General features: G+C 47.1%; 3 protein-coding genes and 1 non-coding gene across 13 annotated transcripts; 1 reads left to right on the forward strand and 3 right to left on the reverse strand.

Moving 5' to 3' along the window:
• Positions 1–430: 430 nt before the first annotated feature.
• Positions 431–502, reverse strand: TRNAQ-UUG. Its single transcript has one exon. It is a non-coding gene; the product is annotated as a tRNA-Gln (tRNA).
• A 3,333-nt stretch (positions 503–3,835) lies between these two features.
• On the reverse strand, positions 3,836–12,965 carry LOC111094054. 10 transcript variants are annotated; one of them, XR_005384423.1, is made up of 4 exons: positions 12,672–12,965; positions 11,152–11,479; positions 10,072–10,833; positions 3,853–9,688 (listed from the first exon to the last, which is right to left on the reverse strand). XR_005384423.1 is itself a non-coding variant. In XM_038584404.1 (4 exons), exons 1-4 carry the CDS (start codon positions 12,776–12,778, stop codon positions 9,307–9,309), a joined length of 588 nt encoding a protein of 195 aa, XP_038440332.1. In that variant the 5' UTR covers positions 12,779–12,965; the 3' UTR covers positions 3,854–9,306. The 10 variants fall into 10 exon arrangements, 2 of the variants coding, with proteins under 2 accessions (XP_038440332.1, XP_038440331.1); XR_005384422.1 differs by having other exon boundaries at positions 3,853–9,733; XR_005384419.1 differs by having other exon boundaries at positions 3,853–9,828.
• Positions 12,966–13,559: 594 nt separating this feature from the next.
• On the reverse strand, positions 13,560–13,989 carry H2BC13 (H2B clustered histone 13). The gene has a single exon (XM_038584405.1). It carries the CDS (start codon positions 13,960–13,962, stop codon positions 13,582–13,584), a length of 381 nt encoding a protein of 126 aa, XP_038440333.1. The 5' UTR covers positions 13,963–13,989; the 3' UTR covers positions 13,560–13,581.
• Positions 13,990–14,269: 280 nt separating this feature from the next.
• On the forward strand, positions 14,270–15,637 carry H2AC13 (H2A clustered histone 13). The gene has a single exon (XM_038584412.1). The coding sequence runs from the start codon at positions 14,291–14,293 to the stop codon at positions 14,681–14,683; it is 393 nt and encodes a 130-aa protein (XP_038440340.1). The 5' UTR covers positions 14,270–14,290; the 3' UTR covers positions 14,684–15,637.
• Positions 15,638–16,219: the final 582 nt, after the last annotated feature.

The raw sequence follows: 16,219 nt of genomic DNA on the forward strand, positions 1-16,219 counted from the left end.
TCCGTGCTCATCGTGCTGGAATCAGGTACTTACAACTTCTTAGACTTCCTATTCCAGCCTTATAGCAACGTGGCCATTCTTTTTAAAACAGAAGTTCTTTTTTGTGCACACACACAAATTCCTTTCTAGGAACCAAGCCAAGGGCAGATGTGGGAGACACAAGTCTCCACTCCCCCCCTTCCCCCCTACCCCTTTCCTCCTCCCCCCACCCCCAACCCAGATCTGGGCACAGCTTACAGGAGTGGCGGCTGCCTCTCCATGTGCTGGTTTCTGCATTCAGGTCTTGCTCCAGCAGGTGGGCTCAGATTTTGGTAATATTATTGCTTGTTAGGGCTGCCAGATTAGCTGGATTACAGGGGAAAAAATGCTAGTTTGAAGAGATGAGATTGCAGGAAATAAAATGAAAAAAAATTGCTAAGAAAACTCATGAAGGTCCCACCGAGATTTGAACTCGGATCGCTGGATTCAAAGTCCAGAGTGCTAACCATTACACCATGGGGCCAGTAGCTGTGGTGGCTTGGCAGGTAACCCTTCTGATAAAAATTCATCACTGAGGCACTACACCCCCAAACACTACCCTTAAAAAAAATTTTTTTCTCTTTTTTCCGTTAAAATTGTACCACCCCTTGCAGGGTATTTTGAAAATGTGTGAGTGTTTCAGTCGTCTTAGTGGATGGAGGCTTTTACCTAGAGGCTGGAAGCCAAATGGCTTTTACCCAGAGGCTGGAAGTCCTAAGACACCCAGGACAGCCTGAGACAAAGTTATCCTTCCAATTGCACAGCTTTTGTAAAATGACCTTGTATGTTTCATCTGGTTTTCAGGGGCCTTTGTACCCTTCTATGGGTACGGAATCATCACATACACAGCGGACAGGGCACTGTAGGCCCTTGTTAGGATTTTAACTTTTATTCAGCTGTGGGAGGTCCCAGCTTCTGGGTGGGTGTTCTGGGAGACTCACCTCTGGGAATCCTAAGCTACCACCTGAGCAGTCTGAGCCCTCTTTTGCCACCACACTGGTAAGAAGCCCATACCACATGGTAATGCTCCTGCTGGCAGTCCAAGCAGACAGTATTAATTGACAGACATGTGAGTGAAAATGCCTACAGATGGTTCTAGCCCTCAGTAGCCATCCCCAAGAGTCACCTCACATCAGGAAACTCCCATTTCAGGCTCCAGACATCCTGGAGGGCATTCTGACCACGGAGCCCATGAATATAGCACAATGTTTGTTTTATGGCACCAAATTTTGGGCTGGCTTATTATGCAGTAACAGTAACCAAAAAACAACAAAACAAAACAAAATAACCCTCTAGAAACAAGAATTATCCCTCTCTACTCCCTCAGCATTTCTCAATAATATGACTCCTCAATGTTTTTGTCACCATAAGTAATACATTAATGAACATCGGTGTTCATGCCTTTGTAGGGGCCTATTTAAGATCTTGTTATATAGGGACACCTGGGTGGCTCAGCGGTTGAGGGTCTGCCTTTGGCTCAGGGCATGATCCCCGGTCCCGGGATCAAGTTACACAGTTGACTCCCAATATGGATCCTGCTTACTTACTCCCTGTCTGTGTCTCTCGTGAATAAATAAATTAATAAAATCTTTTAAAAAAATCTTGTTACATATTTCCAGAAATGATGATTTGTTTACAAAATTGTTAGCCTTGGAGTCTGCAAGAGTGAGATGAAATGTAAAAAGTTAAACATATGAAGTAGATGACTAAGGACATCCTCTAAGCACAATGTATTGTTACTGCATTAAGAAGATATCTGTTGGGGCGTCAATCCCTCAGTGTCGTTCCAGACTCTGTCTTGGGATCGGGGGTATGGCTGGGAACAAGAGTACTCTTCTAGGGCTCACCTCTTTAGGGAGAGTTTTACAAGAATGTCATTCGTTTTCCTAGATCTAGGTCCTGGGGGTGGGCATCTTCTCTGACTTTGCGGGCTTATCTTCAGCGCTTTAGAGAACCTACAGGATTCTGAGGCCCAAATCAAGAATTAAATTGGACTCAGAAAGAGGCAGATGCGAGAAGCTCAAAACCTCTCCCCTCATTGCTCCCTTTGCACAACCACACCAGGCTCTCTTGCAGTTCGCAGAACGTGCTAAGCAGGGAGCTGAGCAGGGTCCTTCCATCAGAGCAGCTTCCCCCAGCTGGTGATTCTCTCAGCACCTGATGCCCCTGATGCCACGGCAGGGCCCTGTCTTCGGTCCTTCCTTCAAGTTGCGATTCCCAACTCCTTATCCACCCCCTTGCTTTGTTTTACACAAAATGCTTCATCAAGGAGCTGATATTTTATAGGTTTTATTAATTTATTTTTTATTGTCTGGCTTATTTCTCCCTTCAGCGTGCCACAGGAACTTTCACAGGCTTTTATCACTGTGATAAAAGGAGGAGGCGGAGACATACCCTGTCTCCTCCATGCTAGGCTAGTACCTGCCATATAATAGATGGTCCTATTTTATGATTAAGTAAATTAATTTCCCTTACATAGAGGTAAAATTACTGACTCTCCAGTGAGTTGCGTGACTTATAGCTGGAATTTGCAAGAATGTCTGTATTCTTCTTCCCTAAATGCATCAGGCTTAATTATTTTCCTGTTATACACATGGTCTCAAGCTCTATGGATTATTCAGACTTTTGTTACAGTTCTTAGCCTATCAACATGTTCTGAGACAGACTGAAGTTCATAGAGGAAAATGTGAGATTAAAGGAAAGCAATTTAGGGGAAAAAAAAACTTGCACGAAAGAAGATGCAGATTTTTCTATACTAAACATATAGAAAGAAAAACCAAACAATATCTTTATTACTGACAATAAGCCAATAAGTACATTCTAAAGAAGGACCTCCAGGATGGTAGAAGACAAATTCCTGTCAAAGGGTACTACATGCCCCAATTCTCTTGTATGAAATAAAATCCTCTTCAACCTCTTTTCTATTTCTTTGTGTAAAATATAAACTCAAGCCTGTACTGTGGGGCCCTGTCTGCGTACCACGTTGTCTGTCCAATATGGAGTTCTGTGCCAGTGTTCAAAGCTGCCACGCAGTCGTTTTTTCCCAGTTTAAAAAGCAGAGGAGTGTCATTTGATTGGTAAGAGGTCTCCTAGGACTTCCAAAGGCTAGATTTTGTTGCACAGATCTTAGACAGGTAGCCCTGCAGTGTGTATCTCCGATCCACTGGCTTGTTTGATCATATGCTACAAAGGTTAACAATGTTGTATATCAAGTCTTTCAACTGATTAAAAAAAAAAAAAAAAAACTTGTAAGATTCTTCTACTAGTTCCAAAATAGACCAGTGATCTTTTGTTTGTTTCCTTCATGCTCATGAAGCAAAGAAATCCTTTGAATGCTGGATTAATTTAATAAATAATTTGAGAGTCTGCTTCACTTAAATAACCCCACACTGTTATAGTGGTCTCTAGAATTTTGCATATTCTATAATCTGACTTGATAAGCTCTTCACAATTCATACCTAGTTATTTAATCGTGAGATCCTGTCATCATTTTATGAAGGCTGCCCCAAGTACAGAATGCAGCCCCAGGTAAAACATTCTATGAGACTCACTGCTCAGCTCCTTGGGCTGCTCCATTCTGCCTATCCTTGTAGACTTTAACCCCACCAACTATTACTGATTCCTTGAATGTCATACCCACTTTCTTACTTCACCTGCCTAGAATACTGTTTTGTACTACCTCCACCCCTACTGGGAATATTATCTATCCTGTGCTCCTGGGGCTTTCCATACACATCTTTATTGAGTTATTTATTATGTGTGTTTTATCAATATTTGAGCAAGGAGATTCTTAGATTTGTTTATTTGTTCATTCATTTATTGTCAATGCATACATGATTTAAAATTCAAAGAGCATAAAAGTTACTTGAAAAGATCCTCCCTTCATCCATGGCAGTTTATCTAGTATCCTTCAAGAGATATTTTACAATTGCATAAACATACATGTACAAAGGTTTCTTGCACAATATCCTGAACCTTAGTTTTTGCATTTGCCAATAGATCTTGGAAATCATCACATAGCTATACCTGGAGAGGCCTGATAATACACAGTGATTACAAAAATAGATTCTGAAGCTAGATTTTTTTTTAAAAAATTATATTTTCACTACTTATTAGCTGTGCAACCTCAGGCAATGTACTCAACCTCTCTGAATCCCTGTTTTATAATCTATAAAACAGGCCTTATAGTAATTTAACTCATTGTTATAAAGATTAAATAACTGGATGTATCTAAGGAATCTGTTAGGACATTACCTGGCTATAACTTGGATGTTACCCAGTAAGCAAGAAATACTAGCTACTGTTATTATGAAAAAGAGCATTTTCATTTGGTTTTACCATCAGATAGAATAATGCACTGTAATTCATTCCTGGTGTTGATCACTCAGATTGCTCCTAGTCTTTTGTACTACAAACTGGCTGCTGCAAATCCCTGTCATATGCCATTTTGTACATATTCAAGAATGGTACAATCCCAGAGGTATGGTTTTTGGGTGAAAAAATATATGCATCATTTTGAGAGACATTGCCAGATTTTCCTCCATGGAGGTTTTACCTATTTTCAGGGCCAGCAGTGGTGACTGGAAATTAAGATCACAGAGTCTTATCAAGAATTTCCATTCCTAACCCAACATACAGGGGCTGCCCTATAGTGAATAGTAAATGCTAAATAAAATGCTAGTTAACTGGATGGAAGAACAGTTTAGTAAATACAGTTGGGTTTGGGGGGTGTTGTGCCCAAGATCGCGAATCCAAGAAACCACCAAGGAGCCGACACTGATGCAAGCACACGAGGGTTTATTAGCAAGCTCGAGCTTTGGTCCAAGTATACCCATCACAGCAGAGCAGGGACTTGGACCCTGAGGTGGGTTACAGGTGGATTTTTAGGGGCTGGTCTAGGGGATTTCCAGTAAGGGTGGGGGAGTTTCTCAAGCTCTTAGTTCCTCATTCAGATATGGGGCATGCTCTGCAGTTTTTCTTGGAACTGACTTGGGCTACAGGCTGCAGGGCGTGCTTATCTAGGGGCCAGGGGTGGGGGACATTTTTTGAATTTCTTGGGTCCCACATTCCCCCCTTTTTCAGAGGAACCCAATGCAGGACCCAATCATGGGTCCTGAAAGTTCAGTGGTTGGTATTGTTGCCTTAGCACCAGGGGTTGAACGGTGTTAACCCGGTCCCTGACAAAAGCCACTAGTCTATTAATGAGGCAGGGTCCAAAGGTCAGAAGGAGGAGGAGGAGGATGAGGGGGCCGGCTAGGGAGGACAATAGGGTAGTTAGCCAGGGGGAATGATCGAACCAGGATTTGAACCACCCCTGTTGCTGCTCTCGCTCTCGTTTTCACCTGCCAGTCCTTCCCTGACCGTTGCCATCGATTCTCGGACTATCCCTGAGTGGTCAGTGTAGAAACAGCATTCTTGGTTCAGGGCAGCACAGATTCCCCCTTGCTGTAGAAAAATTAGGTCTAACCCCCTCCTGTTTTGGAGCACCACTTCAGATAAAGATGTTAAAGATCCTTGGAGGTGGGAAATGGAGGTCTCTATGTGCTCTACGTCTACATCAATGGCAGCCCTAAGGCTACTGTAGTGGGAAGCCTGAGTGGCCAGTGAGGCAATACCTGTTCCTGCACCAGCCAAACCAATTCCTAGTAGGGTGGCGATGGTGACAGCAGAGATGGGCTCTCATTTATTTTACCCGTGGGTACCCAGGTCCATCCATTGAAGTACCTGCTCATCTGAATGGTAGACGATTCTAGGGAGTAGTTGAACCAGCACACAGAAGCCCCCAGTTCTGTTTATAACCTGTCCGTGAGCGCAGGGAGTTAATCCCTTGGAACAGGCCCACCAACTGTCTTGGGGCGGTAGATGATACCCGGTACTGTTTATAGGCTGTGTAACATTGCACAGAATCTGGTAGTGGCGTGGAGGAGTGCCTATGCAGAGCTCCTGGCTTGACATGGATTGTAAGGTGAGGCCTTTACTACCAACCAGGCTTTTGGTTCCACATGCAAGCATTAGGGTCCGTGGTTGTGTTATGTTGACCCATTATTGCAATTCCTTCATAGAAGGGGGGCCGGATGTCATAGCACAGCCAGCAGGATTGGGTTAGATTGGGTTTAGTTGTGTTGAGGAATTTGTAAGTCTGGGACACCAGGGCCCAAAGAGGGTGTTGAGAGGGGTTGAGGGGCAGGGGAGTGGGGTGCACGGGAAGGCGAGCCGGGACTGGGGTGCCTCAACTGGAGGGGTTGTGGGATGAATTCAAAGGGGTGCTGTAGATATTGCCTGAGGAGGCACTAGCAAATTGTTTGGACCTAAGGCAATTGGGTTAGTCGGGGGTCTAACCCCGAGCAGTGGGTCGCTGCTCAAGTCTGATTCCAAATATCGCCCCGAGATCTCTGGGGAAGATTCTGGTTTTTTCATAAAGTCTTATTCCTCAAAAGCATCCAGTATTCCAACTTGTCTCTGCCTGTCCTTTAGGAGTGAAGGTAATGTTTACCAGATTGCAGGTATCCTTGCTGTGTTTAGAGCCTATTTTAGAGCATTGGCCTATAGGGCCAATTAGTTTGACTGATATCAGGTCATCCCTTATTGGGGGATCCCACCAGGTGTGGCCAGTGGAGATGCAGTTCCATGAGGAGCAATAGTAACTGCTGGCGCCCCCACATTGTTGGGCCTTTTTCCTGGTGTGTCCCAGGCAGCCATAAAAATGGTGCTGACTAATGAAAGCCCTGTCCCAGGTCAGTTGAAGGAGTTTAACTAAGTCAAAAATTAAAGAGGGAAACCAAGTCCCGGGTGGATGCAACCCGATCTTGACATTTAAAATTTCTCCCGTGGCTGTGTTATGAACTATCCATGTCAGATTTTATGGTGAGTGGGGGTTAGTTTCAGCCGTGAGGGGATACAGTGCAAGTAATATTAGCAGGGTAAGTGGGAACGACTCAGTCTTAGCTTTAGGGGATTGTCCTTGTCAGGCTGACTCTTCCATTCTGGAACAAAGTCCTTAAGGACAGCATGTGGATCAGCTGGCTGGACGTGGGTGTAGTGGACCCAGGGAGTTATTCCGTGGACCTTGAGAGCGGTGGGAGTGGTCATGATCACAATGTAGGGTCCTTTCCAGCGAGGTTGGAGTGTCTGCTGTTGATCCCGCAAGTATACCCAATTGCCTGGTCGATACTGATGGGGGTCAGGGGGTGGCCCAGTCTCGTAGAGGGCCCTCAACTTAGTCCATAGCTGCTCATGGGCTCTTTGTAACATTTGGAGGGAGAAAAGAAGTTTTTGGTCATTGAACTCAGCAAGCACTTTGGGTTTCAGGGTAGGAATGATAAGTGGGGGTATACCAAACATGATTTCATAGGGAGTCAGTCCCATCTTATATGGTGAGTTCCTCACCCTATATAGGGCAAAGGGGAGGAGATTCACCCAGACCCCGCCGGTCTCCAAGGCTAATTTAGTTAAGGTCTCTTTTAATGTCCTATTCATCCTTTCTACTTGACCAGAGCTCTGGGGTCTGTAACCACAATGTAATTTCCAATCTGCCCCCAGTATTTGTGCTACTCTCTGTGTTACCTTAAAAATGAACCCTGGTCCATTGTTGGATCTGATCCTGGAAGGAAATCCATACCGTGGCAGAATGTCCTCCAGCAGCTTTTTGGTCACGATATGTGCTGTTTCGTGTTTGGTGAGGAACGCCTCTGTCCACCCTGAAGAGGTATCTATAAAAACTAGCAAGTACTTGTATCCATACCTTCCAGGCCTTACCTCAGTGAAATCTACTCCCCAGTATGCTCCTGTGCGGTCTCCCCTGAGTCAGGTTCCGGGGTTAGACCCATGGGCGGTAGCGTTGGTTAGCTGGCATGCATGGCAGCTTGCCACAATCTGCTCTATCTTTGCTCGAGAGTCTGTAATAGTGATCTTTGCATGTCGTATGAGGTCTTCCATCTTCCTTGTTCCCATATGAGTACTCCGATGCATCTTGGATAGGACTCGCCGTCCTAGTTCCTCTGGCAGGATGATGCTGGAGTCTGTGGCCCTTCACCAGCCACGCAAGCACTGGGTCATAGGCAAGCGTTTGATCCAGTGTAAGTCAGCATCAGTATAGTTGGGGGTGTCCAGCAGGGTCAGTGCCCCCGGATCAGGTAGCGTGGTTGTTAAGATCTGAGTCACCGAAAAAGGGCCACCTCCTTTGCTTTTGAATCGGCTAGCTGGTTTCCCCCGGCTACTGGTGTGTCTGCTCTCTGGTGTCCTGGACAATGGATGATAGCTAGTGCCTTGGCAGCCAGAGGGCCCTCAGGAGTTCAAGAATCTCTGTTTTATTTTTAATAGTCTCTCCCTCTGCTGTCAGAAGCCCTTTCTCTCTGTAAAGGGCTCCGTGGATGTGAGCGGTGGCGAAGGCGTACCTGCTGTCGGTGTAGATGTTGATTCATTTACCTTCTCCCATGGTCAGCGCCTTGGCCAGTGTGGTCAGTTCTGCCCGTTGAGCCGATGTTCCGGCTGCCAATGGCTCTGCCCAGACGGTCTCTGTTTCCGTGGTTACGGCTGCCCCCACGTATCTGATTCCTTCTCCGCAACTGCTGCCGTCCATGTACCAGGTGGCATCCGCATTCGGCAGTGGCTGGTCCTGGAGATCAGCTCTGATTCCGTGCACCTGTGCCAAAATTTCTTCACAGTCATGCAGAGGGGGGGTCCCAGTCTGGGTTAGGGAGTAGCGTTGCCGGATTCAGGGTTGTCGGTGGCTTGAATAAAATTCTGGTGAGGTTTAGCAGTAGGGTCTGATAATGGGTCAGATGGGCATTGCTGATCCAGCTGTCTGGGGGCTGTTTGAGTACCCCTTCAATAGCATGTGGGGTGGTAACATGTAGTTCTTGCCCCATGGCCAGTTTGTCTGTGTCCTTGACCATAGTGGCCACCGCGGCAATAATTTTTAAGCATGGGGGCCATCTAGTGGCCACCGTGTCCAGCTTTTTGGAGAGATAGTCTATGGGTCTCTTCCAGGGACCTATGTACTGGACAAGGACCCCTTTTGCAACCCGTATTTCTCATCCACATACAGGTAGAAGGGCTTGGTTAGGTTGGGCAACCCAGAGCTGGGGCAGACAGCAAGGCCTGTTTAAGGTCATTAAAGACTTTGTTCATGGCCTCTGTCCATTCAAAATTTTGCTGGTGCTTGGTGGCCTCATAGAGGGGTCTGGCCATCTCGGCAAAACCCAGAATCCATAATCGACAGAACCCTGCTGACCCCAGGAATTCACATACCTGGCGGATGGGTTGCAGCTGTGGGATCCTTAGGACGGTTTACTTCCATGCATCTGTCAACCATCTTTGTCCATCCTTTAATTTGTACCCTAGGTAGCTCACCTCTGCTCTGCAGATCTGGGCTTTTTTAGCTGAGGCCTGGTATCCCAGAGCTGCTATTGTCTGGAGCAAGTCCTTGGTGCCTCGCAGGCATGTGTCCCGGTCCTCTGTCACCAACAGGATATCATCTACATAATGCAATAAGGTCAAATGAGGGTGTTCGGAACGGAACTCACCCAAGTCTTCGTGTAAAGCCTCATCGAAGATGGTCGGTGAATTTTTGAATCCTTGTGGTAGTCCAGGTGAGCTGGCCATTGATGCCTTTCTGGGGTCCGTCCATTCAAAGGTGAAAAGGTCTTGGCTCTTGGGTGCTAAAGTCAGGCTGAAAAAGGCGTCTTTTAAATCTAATACCGTATACCAATTTTTCCTGGAGGCAAGGTGGAAAGGAGGGTGTATGGGTTTGGGACCGTAGGGTGCATATCCTCTACTCGCTGGTTGACCTCCCTTAAGTCCTGGACTGGCCTGTAATTGTTAGAGCGGCCTGGTTAACAAAAGCCATGATAATTGTGGCCTTTGTTTCTGGGGCTTATGGGTTCATAGGGTTGTACTGCCTAAAAGCCTCTATGATTCTCTCTAAGAGGGCTGCTGAACTCTCATCCTTACCCTGTCTTACATCATAGACCTTGGCCAGATTGGTAGGTTTGCACGCGGCAGGCTGGAGACCTGCCATTAGAGTCTGGCGGTGGACCCGGAGTCTCTCCTTACCTTCAGCTGAGTTGTAGTCCCAGGTAGGGCAGGATAAGGGGAAGGCAGCGTTTATAAGGTCTGGGTTTTGAGTTGGCTGTCTGTCCTCTCCCAGGACAGACTTCTGGGCTTCCGCCTGAGTTCGTTCTCTCTCTTCGGTGGTGAAGAGAACCTGCAAGAGCTGTTGGCAGTCCTCCCAAGTAGGCTGGGTAAAGAGAACAGTATTTAAAAGGCCGATTAGATCTTTCGGGTCATCAGAGAACTTTGCATTTTGGGTTCTCCAATTAGATAAATCACTGATGGAGAACGGCCAATATAGCATTGGTTGTTCTCCAGTCTCGGGAGGCCCCATGGCGCAGAGGGGAAGGGAGGTGGAGTCGGCTGGCCCCACATTTGGAGGTGGGCCTGCCGGTGGGTCCATCAGCATGTCCCTGCGGCTAGCGTGCACAGGGACTCCCTCGTCAGGGAGGGGTGGCGCCCCTTCTGCAGCCCCCGGTGCCTCCAATGGAGGGGCGGAAGGGGGAGGGGGTGCCCAGTAGGACAGCGGGAGGATCAGGTCCTCCGGAGAGGAATCCTGCAAGACCCAATAAAGGGGCGTTTTGATCTTAGAGTCAGTCTCCTTCTCCGCTTTCCGCAGGGCTAGAATCTTGGTAGGTCCTGCTTTGGGAGGTAAAAATGGTTTTAGCCAAGGAGGGGGTTCTCGATCATGTCCTGCCAGATCAGGATGTAGGGCACCTGGTCAGAGTGGCCATCCGGTTTGTCCCTGAAGATCAAGGCCTTAACCTGTAAGATAATAGGTAGGTAAAGTTCCTTCTTGGGGCCATCCCACGTCAAAGGTTGGCCATTCTGACATGCAAGAAGTTTGAAATTTCCCTCTCCGTATGTCTGTGCTCAGATTATGAGCTTTTCTCCTAACCTCCAAGAAGTGGGAGAGCCTAAGAGACGGGGGTTGGGGGTGGGGGTGGGGGTGGGGGGGTGGTTTGGTCTGCCACATTATGTCCCCAGTCCACACCAAGGCACAGAGAGTTATGACGATTAACAAGGACACAGTAACACAGACAAACGTTCCAATGCGGCCACGGAGACAAAACAGAAAGTAACCTGAAGGGCTGGCTGTCCGTAATGGCAGTTGGCCCTCCTCACAGATGAGGATTTCGTCCTTCTGGCAGGGGCAAGGGACGTCTCCCAAGACCCCCGTCGACCAGCGCGTCTGCCTAAGCCAATGTCGACCTAATTGTCTGGAATTCCTACAGGTAGAAATACAGCATGGAGCTCTCAGAAAATATGCGTGCAAAAGGTAGAAAAGTTGAGTGCACTTACCAGGTGTGGGACCCTCTGGGTGAGGTCCTGGGGGTCTCTCGGATCCCGGACAAGCCCCCAAATGTTGTGCTCAAGATTGCGAATCCGAGAAACCACCAAGGAGCCGACACTGATGCAAGCACACGAGGGTTTATTAGCAAGCTCGAGCTTTGGTCCAAGTATACCCGTCACAGCGGAGCAGGGACTTGGACCCTGAGGTGGGTTACAGGTGGATTTTTAGGGGCTGGTCTAGGGGATTTCCAGTAAGGGTGGGGGAGTTTCTCAAGCTCTTAGTTCCTCATTCAGATATGGGGCATGCTCTGCAGTTTTTCCTGGAACTGACTTGGGCTACAGGCTGCAGGGTGTGCTTATCTAGGGGCCAGGGGTGGAGGACATTTTCTGAATTTCTTGGGTCCCACAGAGGGCAGCAAGATAAACATTTTAAAACCCACTTTGGCATCTTATTTTCTAGTAAAGTCACTGAAGATTATTGGAAGGCAAAGTAGACATAGTTAACTTTTATTGATCACTTTGACTTGATCTACTATTACAGAGATTTCTTCTGGAAATCGGAGAGTAACATAAATATTATTGCAGTTTTGTTAATACCTTTAATGCAACAGGTTAGCAGAGGATCATAAATAGGGTTTTGTCCAGAGTACAACTGATTTACTGGCTTTCCTGTAGCAAAATGCTTTCTTATTCTAATAATAGGTCTTCACATTTATTATTTCATGTGATTCTAAAACATATGAAAAGATGTGAGGGGAAAAAGACAAATAAACATTGAGACACTAAGCTATAAACTCGCTTTAAATTTACCGTTGTAATCTTTAAGTTATTCCCATTTTATGGAGGAAAGATATGGAGACCCATGCCTTATGTAGTTTGCTGCAAGACCCAGAGCCAAGAAGTGGCCTAGTTGGGCTGAGACCTTAGCAGGGCCCTAGGAACTTATTTAATGACCAATCAACTTGAATAAATAGTAGTTACCATGTAAGAGTGACTTTGATAAAAGCAAAGGTCTGTTTTCGGGCTTCATTTGCACTTTCTATTCTCACATAGGTGGGCAATATGACCTAAAACAGGCAGTAGATCCTATACTAGGGGGATGGATTCAGATTTGGCAGCCGAAATCCCATTCACTCTAGTTTCTTGCTGTGTGACCTTGGGTAAGTTCCTTCTGTTTACCTTACTTGAGAGACGGAGATGACTGTACCTACTTCATAAAACTGTTCTAAGAAGTTAACATGCCCTAAGCACCGTAACATGCCACATGGTACACCGTGAGTTTGCTATATTCTACAGATCAATCAACATACCTCTGGTCACACAGCAAGTGGTGGAGCTGAAACCAGAGGCCGATCTTCCCATTCCAGTACCTTGTTTCGCATCTGCAGTTTGGCAAGCAGCAAGCGGAGACGCACATGCACCAACATATTTGTCTTGCCTAAAACATTCATACCTGAATCCACGTCACCCTTTTCCCTTTCCCTTTGTGTGTGCAAGGGCAGCACAAAGACTGCGTCACCTTCACACTGCCTCAGCGACTCCCGAGAAGCTTCCGCTCGAACCTCCCTCCCTCCCGCCGCCTTTGTTTGCAAGCAGGAAGGAGGTAGGACAAGAGGGCGGAGGCAAAAAAAAAAAAAGGGGGGGGGGGGGTGGGCAGGCGGGTGGCTCAGCGGTTTAGCGCCACCCTGGGTCCAGGGCGTGATCCTGGAGTCCCAGAATCCAGTCCCGTCGGGCTCCTTGCATGGAGCCTGCTTCTTCCTCTGTGTGTCTCTGCCTCTGTGTCTCTCATGAATAATTTTTTTTTTTTAAACAAAAAAGGGCTGAGGCTTTCCCGCCTGCGCTGCTCTAGTTTACAATTTGTTCCGAAAGGGTCAAGGAAAACACTGGTCTCCCCGCTCTCTTGAGCGCCCCGGCTTTTTTGTCCTTAGGATTTGTCTACACCGTCAACATCAGGTTCAGCTGTGGCACTTAGTGAAGGGACCGGGAAGGGTGGTACCAAGTGCCAAGATCAGCCCGAGCCCTCCATTCAGCCGGGCGGCGTCAAGCGCACATCCCGGCCTCAGACCCGTGGGGTCTCAGGATGTTCCTGCAGGACGGGGCACGGGACGCCGTAACCTACTCTTCTATACTTTTGTAAGGGCAAAGCGAAACACCTCTTTCTTAACGAAATTAAGTGGCTCTGAAAAGAGCCTTTGGGTTGGATGGTGCCTCGGAGCGCGCTCACTTGGAGCTGGTGTACTTGGTGACGGCCTTGGTGCCCTCGGACACGGCGTGCTTGGCCAGCTCCCCGGGCAGCAGCAGGCGCACGGCCGTCTGGATCTCCCTGGACGTGATGGTCGAGCGCTTGTTGTAATGCGCCAGGCGCGACGCCTCGCCCGCGATGCGCTCGAAGATGTCGTTGACGAACGAGTTCATGATGCCCATGGCCTTGGACGAGATGCCCGTGTCGGGGTGCACCTGCTTCAGCACCTTGTACACGTACACCGAGTAGCTCTCCTTGCGGCTGCGCTTGCGCTTCTTGCCGTCCTTCTTCTGCGCCTTGGTCACCGCCTTCTTGGAGCCCTTCTTCGGGGCCGGCGCGGACTTGGCGGGCTCGGGCATGATGGAGACAACACAGACCTTCCTCAAAAAAGACAAAAACAAGTGTCGTGGGAGCAAAGTGCCGCTGGTCCCTTTCATATAGAACCTCTCATGCAAATAAGGTGTCAGCTAAAGTCCTGTGTCTGATTGGTGACTATTCAAACTAACGTCAGAAACTAGTTCTGCCCAATCAAAACGCGAGAATCCGAAAGTTGCGTTTCCATTGGTTAAGATAAAGCCGCAACCGTAACCAATGCAAAACCTTCTTTTTCGCGCCCAACAGGGGCTATAAAAGGTGCTGGACTCGGCTTTCGCTTTTGCAACCACTTGCAGTGTACTTAGGTGCCTGATGTCGGGACGCGGGAAGCAGGGCGGCAAGGCTCGCGCCAAGGCCAAGACGCGCTCGTCGCGCGCCGGGCTCCAGTTCCCGGTGGGCCGCGTCCACCGCCTGCTCCGCAAGGGCAACTACGCGGAGCGGGTCGGGGCGGGCGCGCCGGTGTACCTGGCGGCCGTGCTGGAGTACCTGACGGCCGAGATCCTGGAGCTGGCGGGCAACGCGGCCCGCGACAACAAGAAGACGCGCATCATCCCGCGCCACCTGCAGCTGGCCATCCGCAACGACGAGGAGCTCAACAAGCTGCTGGGCAAAGTCACCATCGCGCAGGGCGGCGTCTTGCCCAACATCCAGGCCGTGCTGCTGCCCAAGAAGACCGAGAGCCACCACAAGGCCAAGGGGAAGTAGATCTCTGGATTGATTTGCCCTGTAGAACTTCTAGTCAAACCAAAGGCTCTTTTAAGAGCCACCTAAGGCTTTCTGTAAAGAGCTGAACACTTGAGAGATTCCTAAGAATCAAACAGCGCTTTTCGTCAATCTCCCAACTTGGATTAGGGGAGGGCAATTTGATGAAACTTCTATTGTAAGGGCTAAAGTTTCCAAAATCCTTTCTTGAGGGTCATTAAACTTCGTGTATGGAGTATTCCAAAAACCTGTCTTGGTTCGTCAGAACTAGGTAAACGGATTATATGCAGGAGCTTGTGAACTCTTCGATACTGGTGTGCTTTTTCAGCTTCACAAAGAAGTTCTGGTGATGGAGTTCTTTTGAGGGCAAACAGCAGTTTCAAAACCTTGTTTTCTAGTTCTAGTTCTAATTGAAGACCTGAACGTACAGAGATTAACCCAAAACCTCCATTCCAAGCCAAAGCTATTTTTAGAGACTTTAGTGATTTCTGAGACCTAATCTGGCCTGTTTTCACATTGCTAAATTGAAATTTTAATCATCCTTAAAGATTTGAGATGTCAACAGGTACCTGATGAACCAATGATCATTCTTCCTTTAAAAGTGTCTTTCTTGGTCTTTTTATTGTGACTTAAAGGTTTTGATGATACATGAATGGATTTAGATTCTCTAATTGCCTGCCGTGGTGACTTCTAGTTCAGAGGCATCAGATACGTCATGCCATGCAAGGAACCTACAGTTTTGGCAGTTGCTAATGAGAAGTATTGGAGTGCCTTAGTTTAGCCCTATATAGATTCCTGGTGGTACGCAATTAGATTCTTCAAGACAAAGGGATTACAAGTAATTCTGTTAAATTACAGATATATAATGCTTTGTACCTATGGCAGAGCCAGTCCCTCCGTTCCCAAATTAATAAAAAAAAAAAAAGACAGTAGGTTTCTATTAGCATTCTGAATTTCCAGGAGAGCAGAAAATTAAAGTCTACTACAATAGGATTGGTTTACATCACCTGAAAAAAAAATAAGTTCATGTAAGTATGTTTCTCTGAAGTTACTAGCCTTTGATTGTTCACATACAAATTAGATTTTTCTTACGGAAAAATAAAAACAAATCTTTAAGTGTTCAAAGGATAACAAATTGGGGGAAGAGGGTATAGAGTTGAGCTGTCCTGTGTGGTAGCCACTAGCCAATTGTGGCTAGTAATCACTGTGCGTGGGACTAGTTTGATTCAAGAAGCGCAAAACACGTTAAAATACGCGCTGGATTCCGCAGAGTTCGTATAAAATAAAAAGGAATGTAAAATATCTAACAACTGTTGACCACATGTCAAAATGAGTGTTTTGGCTGTATTGGGTTAAAGCATTACTTAAAATAATTTCTCCTCGTTTTACTTTGTTCTAATGTGGATCCTAAAAAATTTATTCTTAGGTAGCTCGAATTGATTTCTACTGGAAATCTCCTAATATAAAGCAGACAGGAAAAATATATTGAGGTCACGGGCGAGTGTTATCAGGGCATTTGAGGCACCCTAAAAATTTCGA

Source organism: Canis lupus, chromosome 35 (assembly GCF_011100685.1).
Source record: "Canis lupus familiaris isolate Mischka breed German Shepherd chromosome 35, alternate assembly UU_Cfam_GSD_1.0, whole genome shotgun sequence".
Classification (NCBI taxonomy): domain Eukaryota; kingdom Metazoa; phylum Chordata; class Mammalia; order Carnivora; family Canidae; genus Canis; species Canis lupus.

Coding starts and splice junctions, on each gene's coding strand:
- H2AC13 (XM_038584412.1), top strand. CDS start 14,291: ATGTCGGGACGCGGGAAGCAGGGCGGCAAGGCTCGCGCCAAGGCCAAG.
- LOC111094054 (XM_038584403.1), bottom strand. CDS start 10,477: ATGCTGATGGACCCACCGGCAGGCCCACCTCCAAATGTGGGGCCAGCC. Junction 9,495..10,071: donor GGACTACAACTCAGCTGAAG/GTAAGGAGAGAC, acceptor TGCATTATGTAG/ATGATATCCTGTTGGTGACA.
- H2BC13 (XM_038584405.1), bottom strand. CDS start 13,962: ATGCCCGAGCCCGCCAAGTCCGCGCCGGCCCCGAAGAAGGGCTCCAAG.